We start from the raw sequence: 12,628 nt of genomic DNA, 5'->3' as shown, positions 1-12,628 counted from the left end.
CTGTTGGGATCAGGATAATTCGTTTTTTTTGGATCAAAGTTATCCAGATCGTGCTCAGAAGTTTGAACAATCCAAACTGAGAATTTTATCCGGATAACAACCAGGATTGGATTACTTGATCCAAGTCGATTTCAAAATCCGACTTTCCCTTTTGAACAACCCATTTTCAAGATCTGATCCTATCTGATAACCGAATTCCGATCGGATTACATGTGAACCACTGGGCCCAGAGGATAAAATCTGTAGTAAAGGAGGTTGATGTATTCAGCTGATGGCACAACTCGACTTTACCTCAGTCTGGTTCAGGTTCCAGGTTTACCCTGGTGTCAGTAAGTAAAGAGCCAATGGGCAGCGTGTTAGTGTGTTTCATGGGCCGGTGGTCAGGAAAAACTTTCTGTGCTGAATGGATGAATGAATTATAGGCACAGGGACCACTGCGAGAGGGGGCAGGACATTTGATTGGGCTGGGTCAGTGTTAGTTTCTTGGGGTGCAGATCTACCACCTTTTATGGACCACTCAGACCAATAAATAAACTGTGTCGGCCCAAAGAACACATCAGCCCACTGAGAAAATGTCTGGTATGCCAGATGGCCTGTCTGTGCCGGTTTTAAAGGTTAAATTGTTCAATAAGATCCACCTCAAGAGATACCATGAAGACCAAAATTAACCCTGAAGGAGCTGAAAGCTCCACAGCAGAGACAGCTGGATCTGTCCAAGCTGTACACTCCACAGAGGTGGACTTTATGGAAGAGTGGCTAGAAAAAAGAAGACAGTGGTTACAGGAAAGTTTACTAAAAGACACGCGGGACACTCCCCAAACATCTGCCAGAAGGTCCTCTGGTCAGAGGAGACTAAAGCTGACTTTATTTGGACATCGAGGAATGAAAATACTGCCTCTCATCACCCTAGGGACAGAATGGCCACAGTGAAGCACAGTGGTAGCAGCATCATGGGGTGTTTTCATCTGCAGGGTCTGGGAAACTGGTCAGAGCCAAGTGGATGATGGATGGAATGGATGGAATATTCTAGAGGAAAACCTTTATTTAGTTCTTCGGAGATTTAACACTTAACAAATGTGCTGCGATGGCTGAGTCAAAGCCTGTATCTCAACTAGAGGCAGCTGCAACGGCTCAAAAATACAAAGTTCAGACTTTAAAGAGATTAAAAACACATGAACCACCATTTTTTTCTTTGTTTTTTTTTCATTTTTTATTTATTTTTGTTTGTTTCACCTGATCAGGTGTTTGTTTTCATTTCACCTCACCAGTTTATTTTGGGATTGTAGGACATTAAAGTACAATCATTCATGGTAATCCCTTCATCTCAAACTATTCAATCAGTGGTGGGCATATGACAACATAAAACATCAATGTCTGAATAACTCAATAGTATGATAAAAAAAGACTGTAAGCACTTAGAGACCTCGATTTTTGATTCTGGTTTTAAATTGGATAAACAAATTAGCTTGTTAAATCTATTTTTTTTCCATTTACGGCTTTTAAGTAAAGTGAAACCATATTTCCCTTTTAAGGATTGTGGGAGACTGAGGCCAAGGATGAAGAGAGCACAAAAAAAGTCTTTTTCTATTTAATTTACAAGAAGATAACAAAAATACAAATTCCAAATGAACAACTCTGGGCCCATAAAGGAGGTAAAATAAACAGAACATGAACATAATAAAGTGAAAACTAACTGACCTGCCACAATGACACACGAGGGAGACTTTATGCGGCTGGTCAAACCGTTTGACACCTGAGTGCAACATAAAAATAACGATCTCCAACGAACTTAGACAAAGTTAATTAATTCACAACAAACTTAACAATAATTTAGAACAACCTATTAGGGAAACAGAAATATAAATAATCATAATTTTACATAAAGAATAAACAAAATAATAGAAACCCCTCTCCCATTATCTTCTATTCAATGGAAGAGTCCAATTAGGCTGCAGCCTCCTCAAAGGAGATCCACATCAGATGGGACTCTTTTCCTTAGCGGGCTTGGGCTGAGGGAACTGGTAACTCAAAGAAAACACATTTTAACTGAAAGCAAACCAAATTAACAAGGTGACAAGAATGAGCCAAACAACTGACTGGCCCAAGAGACACCAGGCCCAGGAGATACCATCAGCTACCAGGCCCGGGAGATACCATCGGCTACCAGGCCCAGGAGATACCATCGGCTACCAGGCCCTGGAGATACCATCGGCTACCAGGCCCGGGAGATACCATCGGCTACCAGGCCCGGCCCGGGAGATACAATCAGCTACCAGGCCCGGGAGATACCATCGGCTACCAGGCCCGGGAGATACCATCGGCTACCAGGCCCGGCCCGGGAGATACCAGAGGCTACCAGGCCCGGGAGATACCATCGGCTACCAGGCCCGGGAGATACCATCGGCTACCAGGCCCGGGAGATACCATCGGCTACCAGGCCCGGCCCGGGAGATACAATCAGCTACCAGGCCCGGGAGATACCATCGGCTACCAGGCCCGGGAGATACCATCAGCTACCAGGCCCAGGAGATACCAGCGGCTACCAATCTGATCACTGAATGTCAAGAAATCTAAATTCATTATTTTTAGAAATAAGAACAAGCATTACAATGCAGGCAGAGCCAAAATCTATATCATTGATAATGCACCTGCACAAGTTTAAAAATTTTTAGGTGTCTACATTGACGAGAAGTTCTGCTTTAAGAATCATTGTGAATTTGTTTGTAAGAAGGTTTCTAAATCATTGGGCATTATAAAAAGGGTTAAACAGTATTTAAACAGACCAGGCCCAATGTGTGTGGTGGCTATCACAAGGATCTGGAGCGTCTATCACCTGTCGTCTGGATTATTGTAACTCTCGCTATATTGGGATGGATCAGTCACGGCTTCGTCGTTTACAAACGGTTCAGAAGTCAGCAGCTCGCCTTCTGACAGGGAGGAAACAATGTGAGTGCATCACTGCGGTGCTGGTTTCACTTCACTGGCTTCCTGTACAGTAGGATCCAGTTTAAGATTTTATTGCTTGATTTTAAAAGTCTTAATGGCACAGCATCACCTTACCTACCAGAACTTTTAACCTGTCACAGTTCTGTCAGAAGCTGAGATCAGCGAAGCAGCTGCAGTTCCCAGAAGCAGATTAAAAGGCAGAGAGGACCAAGCTTTTTCTGTTGCTGCTCCCAAACCGCCTTTTAATCTCAGAGCTGGACAGAGCTCTGATCGTTACTGAAAACACACCTTTTCCTCCAGCTTCAGCATGGTCATTTGGCTTTTTAATGAGTCTTTGTTCTTATTTGTATTTATATTATTTTAATTAATTTTATCTGTTTTATTAAAGTGTTTATTTGTTTGTTTTATTGATGACTTAGTGATTTCATTTGTTTTGTCTTGTACAGCATTCTGGTCAACCGAGGTTGTTTTTAAAGGTGCTTTAAGAATAAACTTGACTTTTTTTCTTTTTTGTTTATAATTTAACCTTTATTTAACCAGGGAAATACTACTTAGATTAAAAATACTTTTTACAAGGGAGTCCTGGCCCGGATAGCAGCAAACGCAGCAGTGACAAAACGACAGTAAGAGACACGCACATACAGGGTCTCCACTTCAAGCTTTATTGAATCAGATCATTTAGTGGTCCGTCATGGTGCAGACACGCCTTTTGGTTTTAATACTACGTTGTGCATTAAGAACCTGAACACTGAACATGTGTATTCACAAGTTTACAGAAAGTCAAATTATATATATATTTTTAAATTATTTTATGTTTCATTTTGGGTTCATTTTGACATCATATAAACAGCCATGTGTGTATAAATATATATATATATATATATATATATATATATATATATATATATATATATGCTTTATGGCAAGAAACTTCTTAAAATATTGTCTCAGTAAAATTGTTTAAATTATATGGAAATCATCTCAATAATCTGGTAAATGAATATACTGTAAGTCCAAGGCAGAGTGTGTAGGTGTGTGCGTTTTTTGTGGTGAAGGTATGAGGGAACAATAACTCGAAGCTGGGCTCCTGATACAGCAGACTGCTTTGTTGAATATGTAAACTGTGTGTGTTTGTGTGCTCTGGTGTGTGTCTGTGGATGTGTGTGTGTGAGTATGTGTTCTTCGGTGTGAGTGGACCTGAGCCATCTCATTTCTCCCTCAGTGCCTCCTGACTAAGCCGTCACGCACTCTGTCACATTGAGCCCAAAGCGCTGTCTGTCTCTTTCATCTCATTCTCTCTCTTCCTCTCATTCCCTTCCTCTCTCATCCCCCACAACCCCTTTCCTTTATTCTCTCCCCCTCAACACCAAATATCTCTCTCTGTCCAGGGAGTCCAGGGGCCCCAAGGTCCACCCGGAGCAGTCGGCCGAGATGGTCCCAAGGTCTGTGTGTTGAACGTTATAATTAGTTATTATGCTAATGGACTGCAGCTCCCCAGCCGCTCGGCTATTCTCAGCCTCTGTGATGTTGTGCCCTCCCTCCTCCTTCTCTTGATGTTCCCATGGAGAATGCTGCATTTTGCCGAGAGGCAGGCAGCTCGTTTGGAATCAATATGTAGGTGTTACTGAATATGTGATAAATGCCAACGGTTAGTTGGACTGTTGCAGCTACATACTCTAAAGTCTCAGTTTCAGAAAACTCATGTTTGTTCAAATTCAAGCAAAATAAAGTCTCAGTCTCTTTTTTTTATTTTAATTAATTCGGCAGCTAAAACCAAATGAAAACAGTTCTCCCAATTTCTTCAAACACGAAAGCTGACAACTGATGATTTTTATCAGAAATGAATGTGTGGGAGCAGCAGAGCGGCCCCTCACAGTTTTTATCCTGACAGAGACGAGGACATGCTCATACTTCTCTAACCTTGAAATGCACATTTCCCCTCTGGAGTGGCATACTCAGCTCAGCATGAACACAGAGGAGGAGAAGGAACAGCTGACAGTTTGATGCATGTAAACATGATAATTCCACATTTTCACTATTTCACCTGACAAACTGATCATCTCATCAGTCAGAAAAGCACATATTTAATGACACACACACCCTGAAGGTACTGGTGAGAAAATGTGAAGACTATAGCTGCAGAGATTCAGACATCATTCACTCTTTCTTGGCATCTGCATCAAACAGCCCAGTACAGATGGCACGTTACCAGGGCCGCTGCTAGCCATTTGGGTGACCTAAGCAAAACTGCTTTGTGGTGACCCCCCCCCCCCCCCCCCCCCCCCCTTTTTTTTTTGTGTTTTTAGAAATCTGATAGCTGATAGAATAAAAACACTCAATGAAATCTTTCACACAGTCACAAGCACACACGTATACACACACACACCCGCCAAGCCCAACCCCCCCACCCCCCCACCCCCCTTCCAGCTAAAAATGACTGAATGAATAAATAAATGAATAAATAAGTAAATAAGAAGTAGTACAGTTGAGTAAAATTAAAATAAAATGAATAACATGTGTGACATCATAGAAGTCTGATGTACAACACGCTCCCTTCATGTGAAGCATCTATGAACAGAGAGTATTGTTTGGAAACATATTCTGTGAGTTCAATCCAAAACATTTACTAGAATTTGCACTGACTGCTCAGGATTATCCTTTTTTATCTTAATGTTTCCTATAATTTTTAAATCTTGTATAGTAGATTTTATATAGGTACATATTTTGATTGTTTGTCATTCTTATATATTGTGAAATTTTGTAAGATATTGTGAGAACGAGCCAGTCTTTTGAATGGCTCTTGGAAAAGAACAGCTTCTGAAGATTCGGCTCCCTTCTAAGAGCCATAAATCCCATCTCTACTCTGCACATCAGAGCAAGAAGCTCCTGGAAGTTTTTTTTCCACAACTAAGTTAATTCTTGGAAAAAAATAGCTATCAAATCCACTCTGTCCCCAGAAGACTTTGAAGGAATCACACATACACTTTACTTATGGTCCAAAACGGAGATGGGGTGCCACAAAGCATGATGGGAAATATACAAACAAACCCATCGCCTGAGGACCAACCACAGCATCGCTACAATATGTTGGTTTTGTATCTTTTGTATTGGTTAGCAACAGCTCATATTGTAACAGACTGGGACATACATGTAACTGGCATGTTAAGGCTGTTACCACGTTTACAAAATCAATTAAACTTTGATAAAAAAAATATTCTGTTACTGTTGTAGTGACATTTCCGGACTGTCACTAAACATGTCAGAAGCGCAATCAGTGCAGTAACCCAGTGGGCCAAGGGGATATTTGGTGTATTTAAACCGAGCCAGAAACTCATTTTTGTGAAGTGCATCTTAATTTTTCAACAAATGAAACAACTACTAGCACTCGTACTTCTGGCACATTTTTTGTAACTTTGTCTGATACCGCTTCAGGTAAACCGAGTGGCCAGCAATTGTTATTATCCAATGACACGCCTTGAAACTTGGCAGAAGAGGAGGGTTAACTTTATTATTTTTTATTTAAATCAGGGGTCTGCAACCTGGGGCTCCATAGCTGCAAGTGCAGATAGAGAATTCTATCTGTTTTTCTTGTCATTAGTTTGGAAACTATGGGGGCTTTTTGTTGTTGTTTTTCCGTAATTTTCACAAATATCTACATCACATAAAAGAAAGTCTGTCTGTCCTCTTTTAGCAAAAGTTTTATGTCTTTCTTTATTTTAAAACCTAAAGATAAAAATTTGGTTCTTCAAAATTGACAACAAATTTCCTATATTAGATATTTATCAAAAATTATAACTTCTCTTTTTCTTTCAAAAGGTCTCGTAACATTTGCAGCTCTAATGGAGTTTTATTTAGCTGGCTGAAGGAAAAATAGCTCTTTGGATTGGAAAGGCTGCAGACCCCTGCACAAAACATATAAACAGATTTAGCAGCAGTTTTTTCTTTAAACAGAAACAGCGAAAACATTTTGTCATATAAATAAAATCAAATATTTATGAAAAAAGGATGACATTTTCAGGATTTACTAACTAAAAGGTAAAAAGTCATGGATGTATTTAAAGCTGTGAAGCTGCTTCCTTCTAAACATAGAAGGAAAAATATAAGATGAATATTAGCATCAGGTGAACAGACAGAAAGCAGGATTAGTAAATATTCACAATATGCACATTAACGAACCAGAGGCAAAAGAATGTCCAATTTATGCTTCACATTTGTAAAACAGTTTAAAAGGTCTTACCTGTGCTGCCTTGCCTCAAAACCTATATCCACCCGGATAAAACCACATTTAGTTTAAAAAACAAACAAACCAAAAAACCCTATGGATTCTCTTTTGTCTTCTGGGAGCAGTTTCCCGTCCACAAATCATGATGTTCTGCCCATTTGCATGGGTTTGACAGACAAGACGAGTGCCAGACAGAAAATGTCTCTTCATTTTAATAAACCTGCTGATTACATCAGACGCACCGCTGCAGCAGGACCAGACATGGAGGAAGGCATGGACTGCAGCCTCTGCATGAGGTTTCTCTGGGTTCAGAGCCAGTGAGCAAGAAGATTAAAGGAGTCATCACCTGGAAATTTCACGTTTTCAAGTTAAAACATGTGTTTTGGTGTTGGAGAGAAGTGTTAACTTCCCTGAAAGCTTTTCTGTTTGAGCCCTTTGTTCACAGCAGAACCACCAACAAAAGTAAACTCTCACTAACACGCAATTTTAATTTGCTCCTGTGATTTCCTCATCACAGGAGGCTATTTGAATAAGCCAGCCCCTCTTCCATGCCTAAAGTCATGCTTTAGGTGCGAAACTAATGCTAACGCTAATGCTAAGGGACGAGCCTAAAAGTTTAACCCCCTGCAATGTACAGATGAGCCCCGTGTTTTCTTTTTAATAAGTGGGGTGAAGTGCTCTGCCATGTAAAGTTTTGTAAACATTTTGTTGTAAACGTGCTTCTTCCACCATCTCTGCATCTTCACTCTCAGGCTTGAAATCTGGTTCAAACATAAATGGCTGAATTCCGTAAGCTGCTGCTCGGTCAGGTTCGCTCGCCATCACTAAGCTGTTGATGTTTTGGAGTCAGAAACACCGTGCATGCACTGGACCAGCCCCCCTTCCGACTCCGGCCTCCCTGCGGCCAATCAGCACCTCATTAACATTTGTCAAAAACTTGCATGAACTCTCATGAGACAAAGCTGTGGTATGAGCAAAGGGTCAGAAAAAGCTTTATGTTTGATTTTTTTGTTTAATAAGTTCTTAAAAAATTACTTAAAGACACTTAGAGGACAGTGTATCCATGAGAAGACCAGGTGATGACGCCTTTAAGAAAGAAAAGAAACTGTTATTGCGCAATTTAAAAAAAAAAAATTAAAGATGTTAATTAAATGAGTTGACGCGATAACGCGTTCATTTTCCCAGCCATCGTTAAAGTGTCTGATCCTGTGTAAGAAAGTCCTAAGGGTCTTATGTTTTGTCCAGAAGATGAAATTTTTACCTATTTTTCAAACACATGAAGTCAATAATAAACAATAACAATCAATGAAAACAATAAATGTGGTGCCACTAACCTGACCTCGTAAATCCGTTATGATACGGAAAAGCCAAAATGTGTTTTCGTCTGCTTCTTGTTTTGTGCTAAGAGTAAGAGAAAAAGATAATGGTGAGGGAACTGCAGCAAAGACATCCTGCTGCCTGCCCCAACTCATTTACTCCTGTCATCAAACCTTAAACATGCAATCTGTGGTAATAAAGTGCAGCAACTTAAGCATGTGTTTAAACATGTCAGCTACTTCGACTTAAATGAAATGGCATATCCATTTGTTAACAGCTGCACTAGCCACTGTTTTACAATGAAAACGAATAACAAAAGTAATTATAAGGAATATCCTCCATATGAGTGCACAGGGCAGCTGGTGTGTGATGTGCCCTCTGACCAGTGTGGTGGTTTCTGTCATGCTTAAAAACAAACTGGACTACTTGCATTAGAGATCAGAATCAGAAATGCTGTTTTTGGCTTTTTTTATTCAGGGGATGATTGGAGATCCGGGAGCGGCTGGTTCTCATGGTCCACCAGGCGAGAAGGTAAGTCTACATCTGCAGAAGTGTTTGGATTTACAGTGTTTCGTTCATTTGTTACTAACTGGTTGCCTCATTAACTTTAAGTACACACACAGATGCACACACACACACACACATACACACACACGTATATATATATATATATATATATATATATATATATATATATATATATATATATTTATATATATATATATATGGATACATTGATATTGTAAACTCAAGCTCTAGTAATGTCTGGAAAAATGCATTTAATTGCAGTTCACTTCAAAATAGTAGAAAAAGAGACGATCCCTGGCCTTAACTGAACAGACCTAAAGTTAAGGTGTCCATGTAAGGACTTTAACTAGCAGCTCCAGCTGTTATCTGAATTAGTCTACAACATGTTACAGAACATAACTTTTTTTTTAGAATAGAATAGAATCAAATTTTATTGACATTGTCAGGAAAGTTTCACAAAATAGGAATTTTTCTTGGTGCAACATGTAACATGGAACATAGACAAGTAAGGGAAATAAAATAAATGATAATTTCTTTTAATAATAATAAGTTTTAAATGTTTTCCTCTACAGTCTTCATTAATAGACATTAATATCTGACAAAGCTAGGGTGGGATCAGCCAGCAGCATCTTTTCTACAATACATGTTCAGTCTGGTCCTGACAGATGCTTCAGATTGGGGTGTGGGGTCAGTTTAATCAGCTCTTCAACAGATTTCTGGAGCTGAGTGAAATCTCCTCCCGCTTCAAGCGCTCCCCCATCATTCAGGGTGTTGAAAACATCGAAACATCGAAAGTACCAGAACAGAAAAATGATCAGTTTAACCTCAACTTGTACATTTATTTACAATTGTATTAAACTAAATACAGTAAAAAAGTAAGGAAAAAAAAGAAGAAAGATAAAGACTAGAATAAAACAAAATACAATTAAATATTACACAACCAACATACTGACAACCGTTCCACTGTATACCCTGCCTCCTGCGTGCAGATTGCCGGGACAGGCTTCAGCACCCCCAGGACCCTGCATTAGACAAAGTGTTTTAGAAAATGAATCAATTAAATTAATGACACTAAATTAATTTAAAATAAAAAAATCAGCAAAATGGCATCAGTGTGTGTGGCTTTGCTGTCTGTCAAAAACAGCAAAATACAGTTTTGCTGTTTTTGACTCTTGGTATTAATGACATCAAGTGACTAAAAACAAATATAAAAATGAAAGCATGAATAAAAGTAAATACAATAAGATAAAAAAATGTCAGATAAAAATAAGAAGTGGTTTGTTGCAAATTTGCAACAATAGGTGTCAAGGGGCTAAAAATGACCTCAGTGTGGTTTATTTAAAGGGGTAGTGCACCCTAAATGTATGTTTTGAGCCACAGTATAACTTGATTGTGATGAAAACCACCTATACCGCTGCTAAAATTTGTTAGCTCATAACGCCACCTACAGGGTAAAACCAGGTTTTGCCTTTTGTGATGTAGAGCCGTACTTCTCTGCTTCATGAGAAAATCTTAAAAACCCCACAGCCCCTCCCTCCAGATGCAGATAGGCGGGTCTTCGCCTTCCAGGCATAGAAAACCACACCCACCAACGCATATGAAGGGATGTGAACTTATCTGGTGTAGATCTGCTAGTTTCAGACTTTTATTCTTTCACAGAGTTTCTGATTAAATATTCCTGCAATGGGGCAGATTTGTGCTTCTGAAGGGATCTGGTGACAGACAGCAGCTCAAATCGTAGCAGTAGCAACTTCCAGCAGCTCTTCTTGTAGCTGCCACAACCTGCCGCGAGTCTCCACAGCTTTCCAGAGCTGCTGGAGCTGCTGACAGGCAGCTAACAGCGCTAATGGTTCACACTGATACGTTCAGGACCACCTGGTTCATGTGTAGCTGAGGAGATTCAGGAGGGAAAGTCTTCCACCTCCAAGACGCTGTGTGGCGTAGCTGCTTTGTGAATCTGGCTTTGCATCTTGCCAGTGAGCTGAGCTGCTGATTGTCAGTCATTTCTGCCTGTTTATTCCTGACCCGCCCACTCTCCACATCCCCCACCCTTGAAGTTTCTGACAATTTTCAAAATTTGGCAGTGGGTGGAGTTACGTAAGAAGAGGTGGTGTAGTTACACTTTACCTTTGAACAAAAACCCTACGAATGAGAATCTGGTAGAAAGACTTTTACTTTCCAGTCTCAGCACATCAGCTGTGACACTTAAATTGTTCAAATTTGATAACATTTTTCCTGTCAGCCTGTGATTATTTCACCAGTCTGGATTCTTCTGATGAGCGACAACTTGTCTTTAAATCCCACTTGTTTCTTAAGAAACATGTTCCTGAGCAATTATGCCCACAGATGTCAGTCACTGCTCCGATTGTTTAAAAAAGCAAAACAGTGCATCTTTGTTCTGCTTCGTGACAGGTAAGTAGTTGTTTGCAATGTGCCATCCTTTAGAGCATGTTTTTCATTGTCCTGGAGATGATGTCAGGGAGTAAATGAGAGCTTGAAAAGTTTCCACTCGTAAGTCTCAGTAACCTGTGTTTAAGTTTCTTACTGGCTGTGATAGCTCTGAAAGTTGTAATGGAAAATTTATACACATACCCTTATATTCTGTAGACTACACTTTGCATTGTTAAAGCTTGGCTTATGTTTGACTGAGGGAGGAGAATGACTGTGTACCCAGATAAGGATTTAGTGAGCTCCCCTTCCCCCTTTTTACTTTTCTTCTTTGTACCAGGCTGTGAGGAATTTACAACAATGACCTGCTGTGATGTTATCAGTTCATGCCTAGTATATTAACCAAGCTCACTTGTATCTCCCCAGACTCACGCAGACAAACTCCTTTGACTGTGGGACTCTCATTGCTGATCAGCTCTTAATAAATAATACTTTGTTCGATTCTCACCTAGTGTGTGATCTTTGATAACTAAAAATTCCACAACAAAGTTGTCACCAGAAAAACACTAATGGGAACCTCTCTGTATTAATGCTTAGAGTAACGAAGCTTCAACCACGATAGATGTTATTTTCTACATGCTGTTAAAAAAACATTTTTTGTTGTCAAAGATCAATAACCTTTCACCTTCCCAGGGTTCAGTGGGGGATGCAGGCTTCCCAGGGCTGCCAGGTGCCACAGGCTTGCCAGGACTCAAAGGTCATAAGGTGAGATTAAGCTGCTGCAGCAGCATGTAGAGATGAAGGAGAATCAACAACCTGCAAGGTTTTATTTACTCTTAATGAAAACTTGAAATGGCAGCAGAGGTGGCACCTTATAAATAATTTATGCCTTGCTGTTGTGGGGTTTACATGATTTCCATGTTGTAGTTGGGAAATGTTGACAGCTTAACATAATACAGACTTATTGATGTATTATTTATTTTGTGCTTAGATGACATGATTAATTTTAATCATGGTGAAGGTTGTCGTTCACACTTCAAAGGCACCACACCCATGTGCATAAATACTGAGCAAACAATCCTCCCTTAGTAAGCTGCTACACTGTGGTTTATGTGAGCGCTAAAAATGTTGAGTGAACTTAAAGTAAGACAAAAGCTGCAAAGCTTTTTTGATTAAACTTGATTGTGGCAAACAGGCCCACAGAAAAACCGAGGCCACTAGAAGCCT

At 39.9% G+C, this 12,628-nt stretch overlaps 1 protein-coding gene across 2 annotated transcripts in view; it reads left to right on the top strand.

Annotated features, from left to right (window-relative positions):
* si:dkey-225n22.4 (collagen alpha-1(XXI) chain) overlaps positions 1-12,628 on the top strand; it is a 99,964-nt gene that overhangs the window by 72,342 nt on the left and 14,994 nt on the right. For both annotated transcript variants that reach the window (XM_041968603.1, XM_041968604.1), the window contains exons 21-23: positions 4,335-4,388; positions 8,963-9,016; positions 12,095-12,166. In XM_041968603.1, coding sequence (XP_041824537.1) covers positions 4,335-4,388; positions 8,963-9,016; positions 12,095-12,166 — 180 coding nt within the window. The remainder of the gene's footprint in view (positions 1-4,334; positions 4,389-8,962; positions 9,017-12,094; positions 12,167-12,628) is intronic.

This window comes from Melanotaenia boesemani, chromosome 18 (genome assembly GCF_017639745.1).
Source record: "Melanotaenia boesemani isolate fMelBoe1 chromosome 18, fMelBoe1.pri, whole genome shotgun sequence".
Taxonomy (NCBI): Eukaryota; Metazoa; Chordata; class Actinopteri; order Atheriniformes; family Melanotaeniidae; genus Melanotaenia; species Melanotaenia boesemani.
The sequence above is the reverse complement of the archived record's forward strand: the minus strand, read 5'-3'. Positions and strand labels throughout refer to the sequence as shown.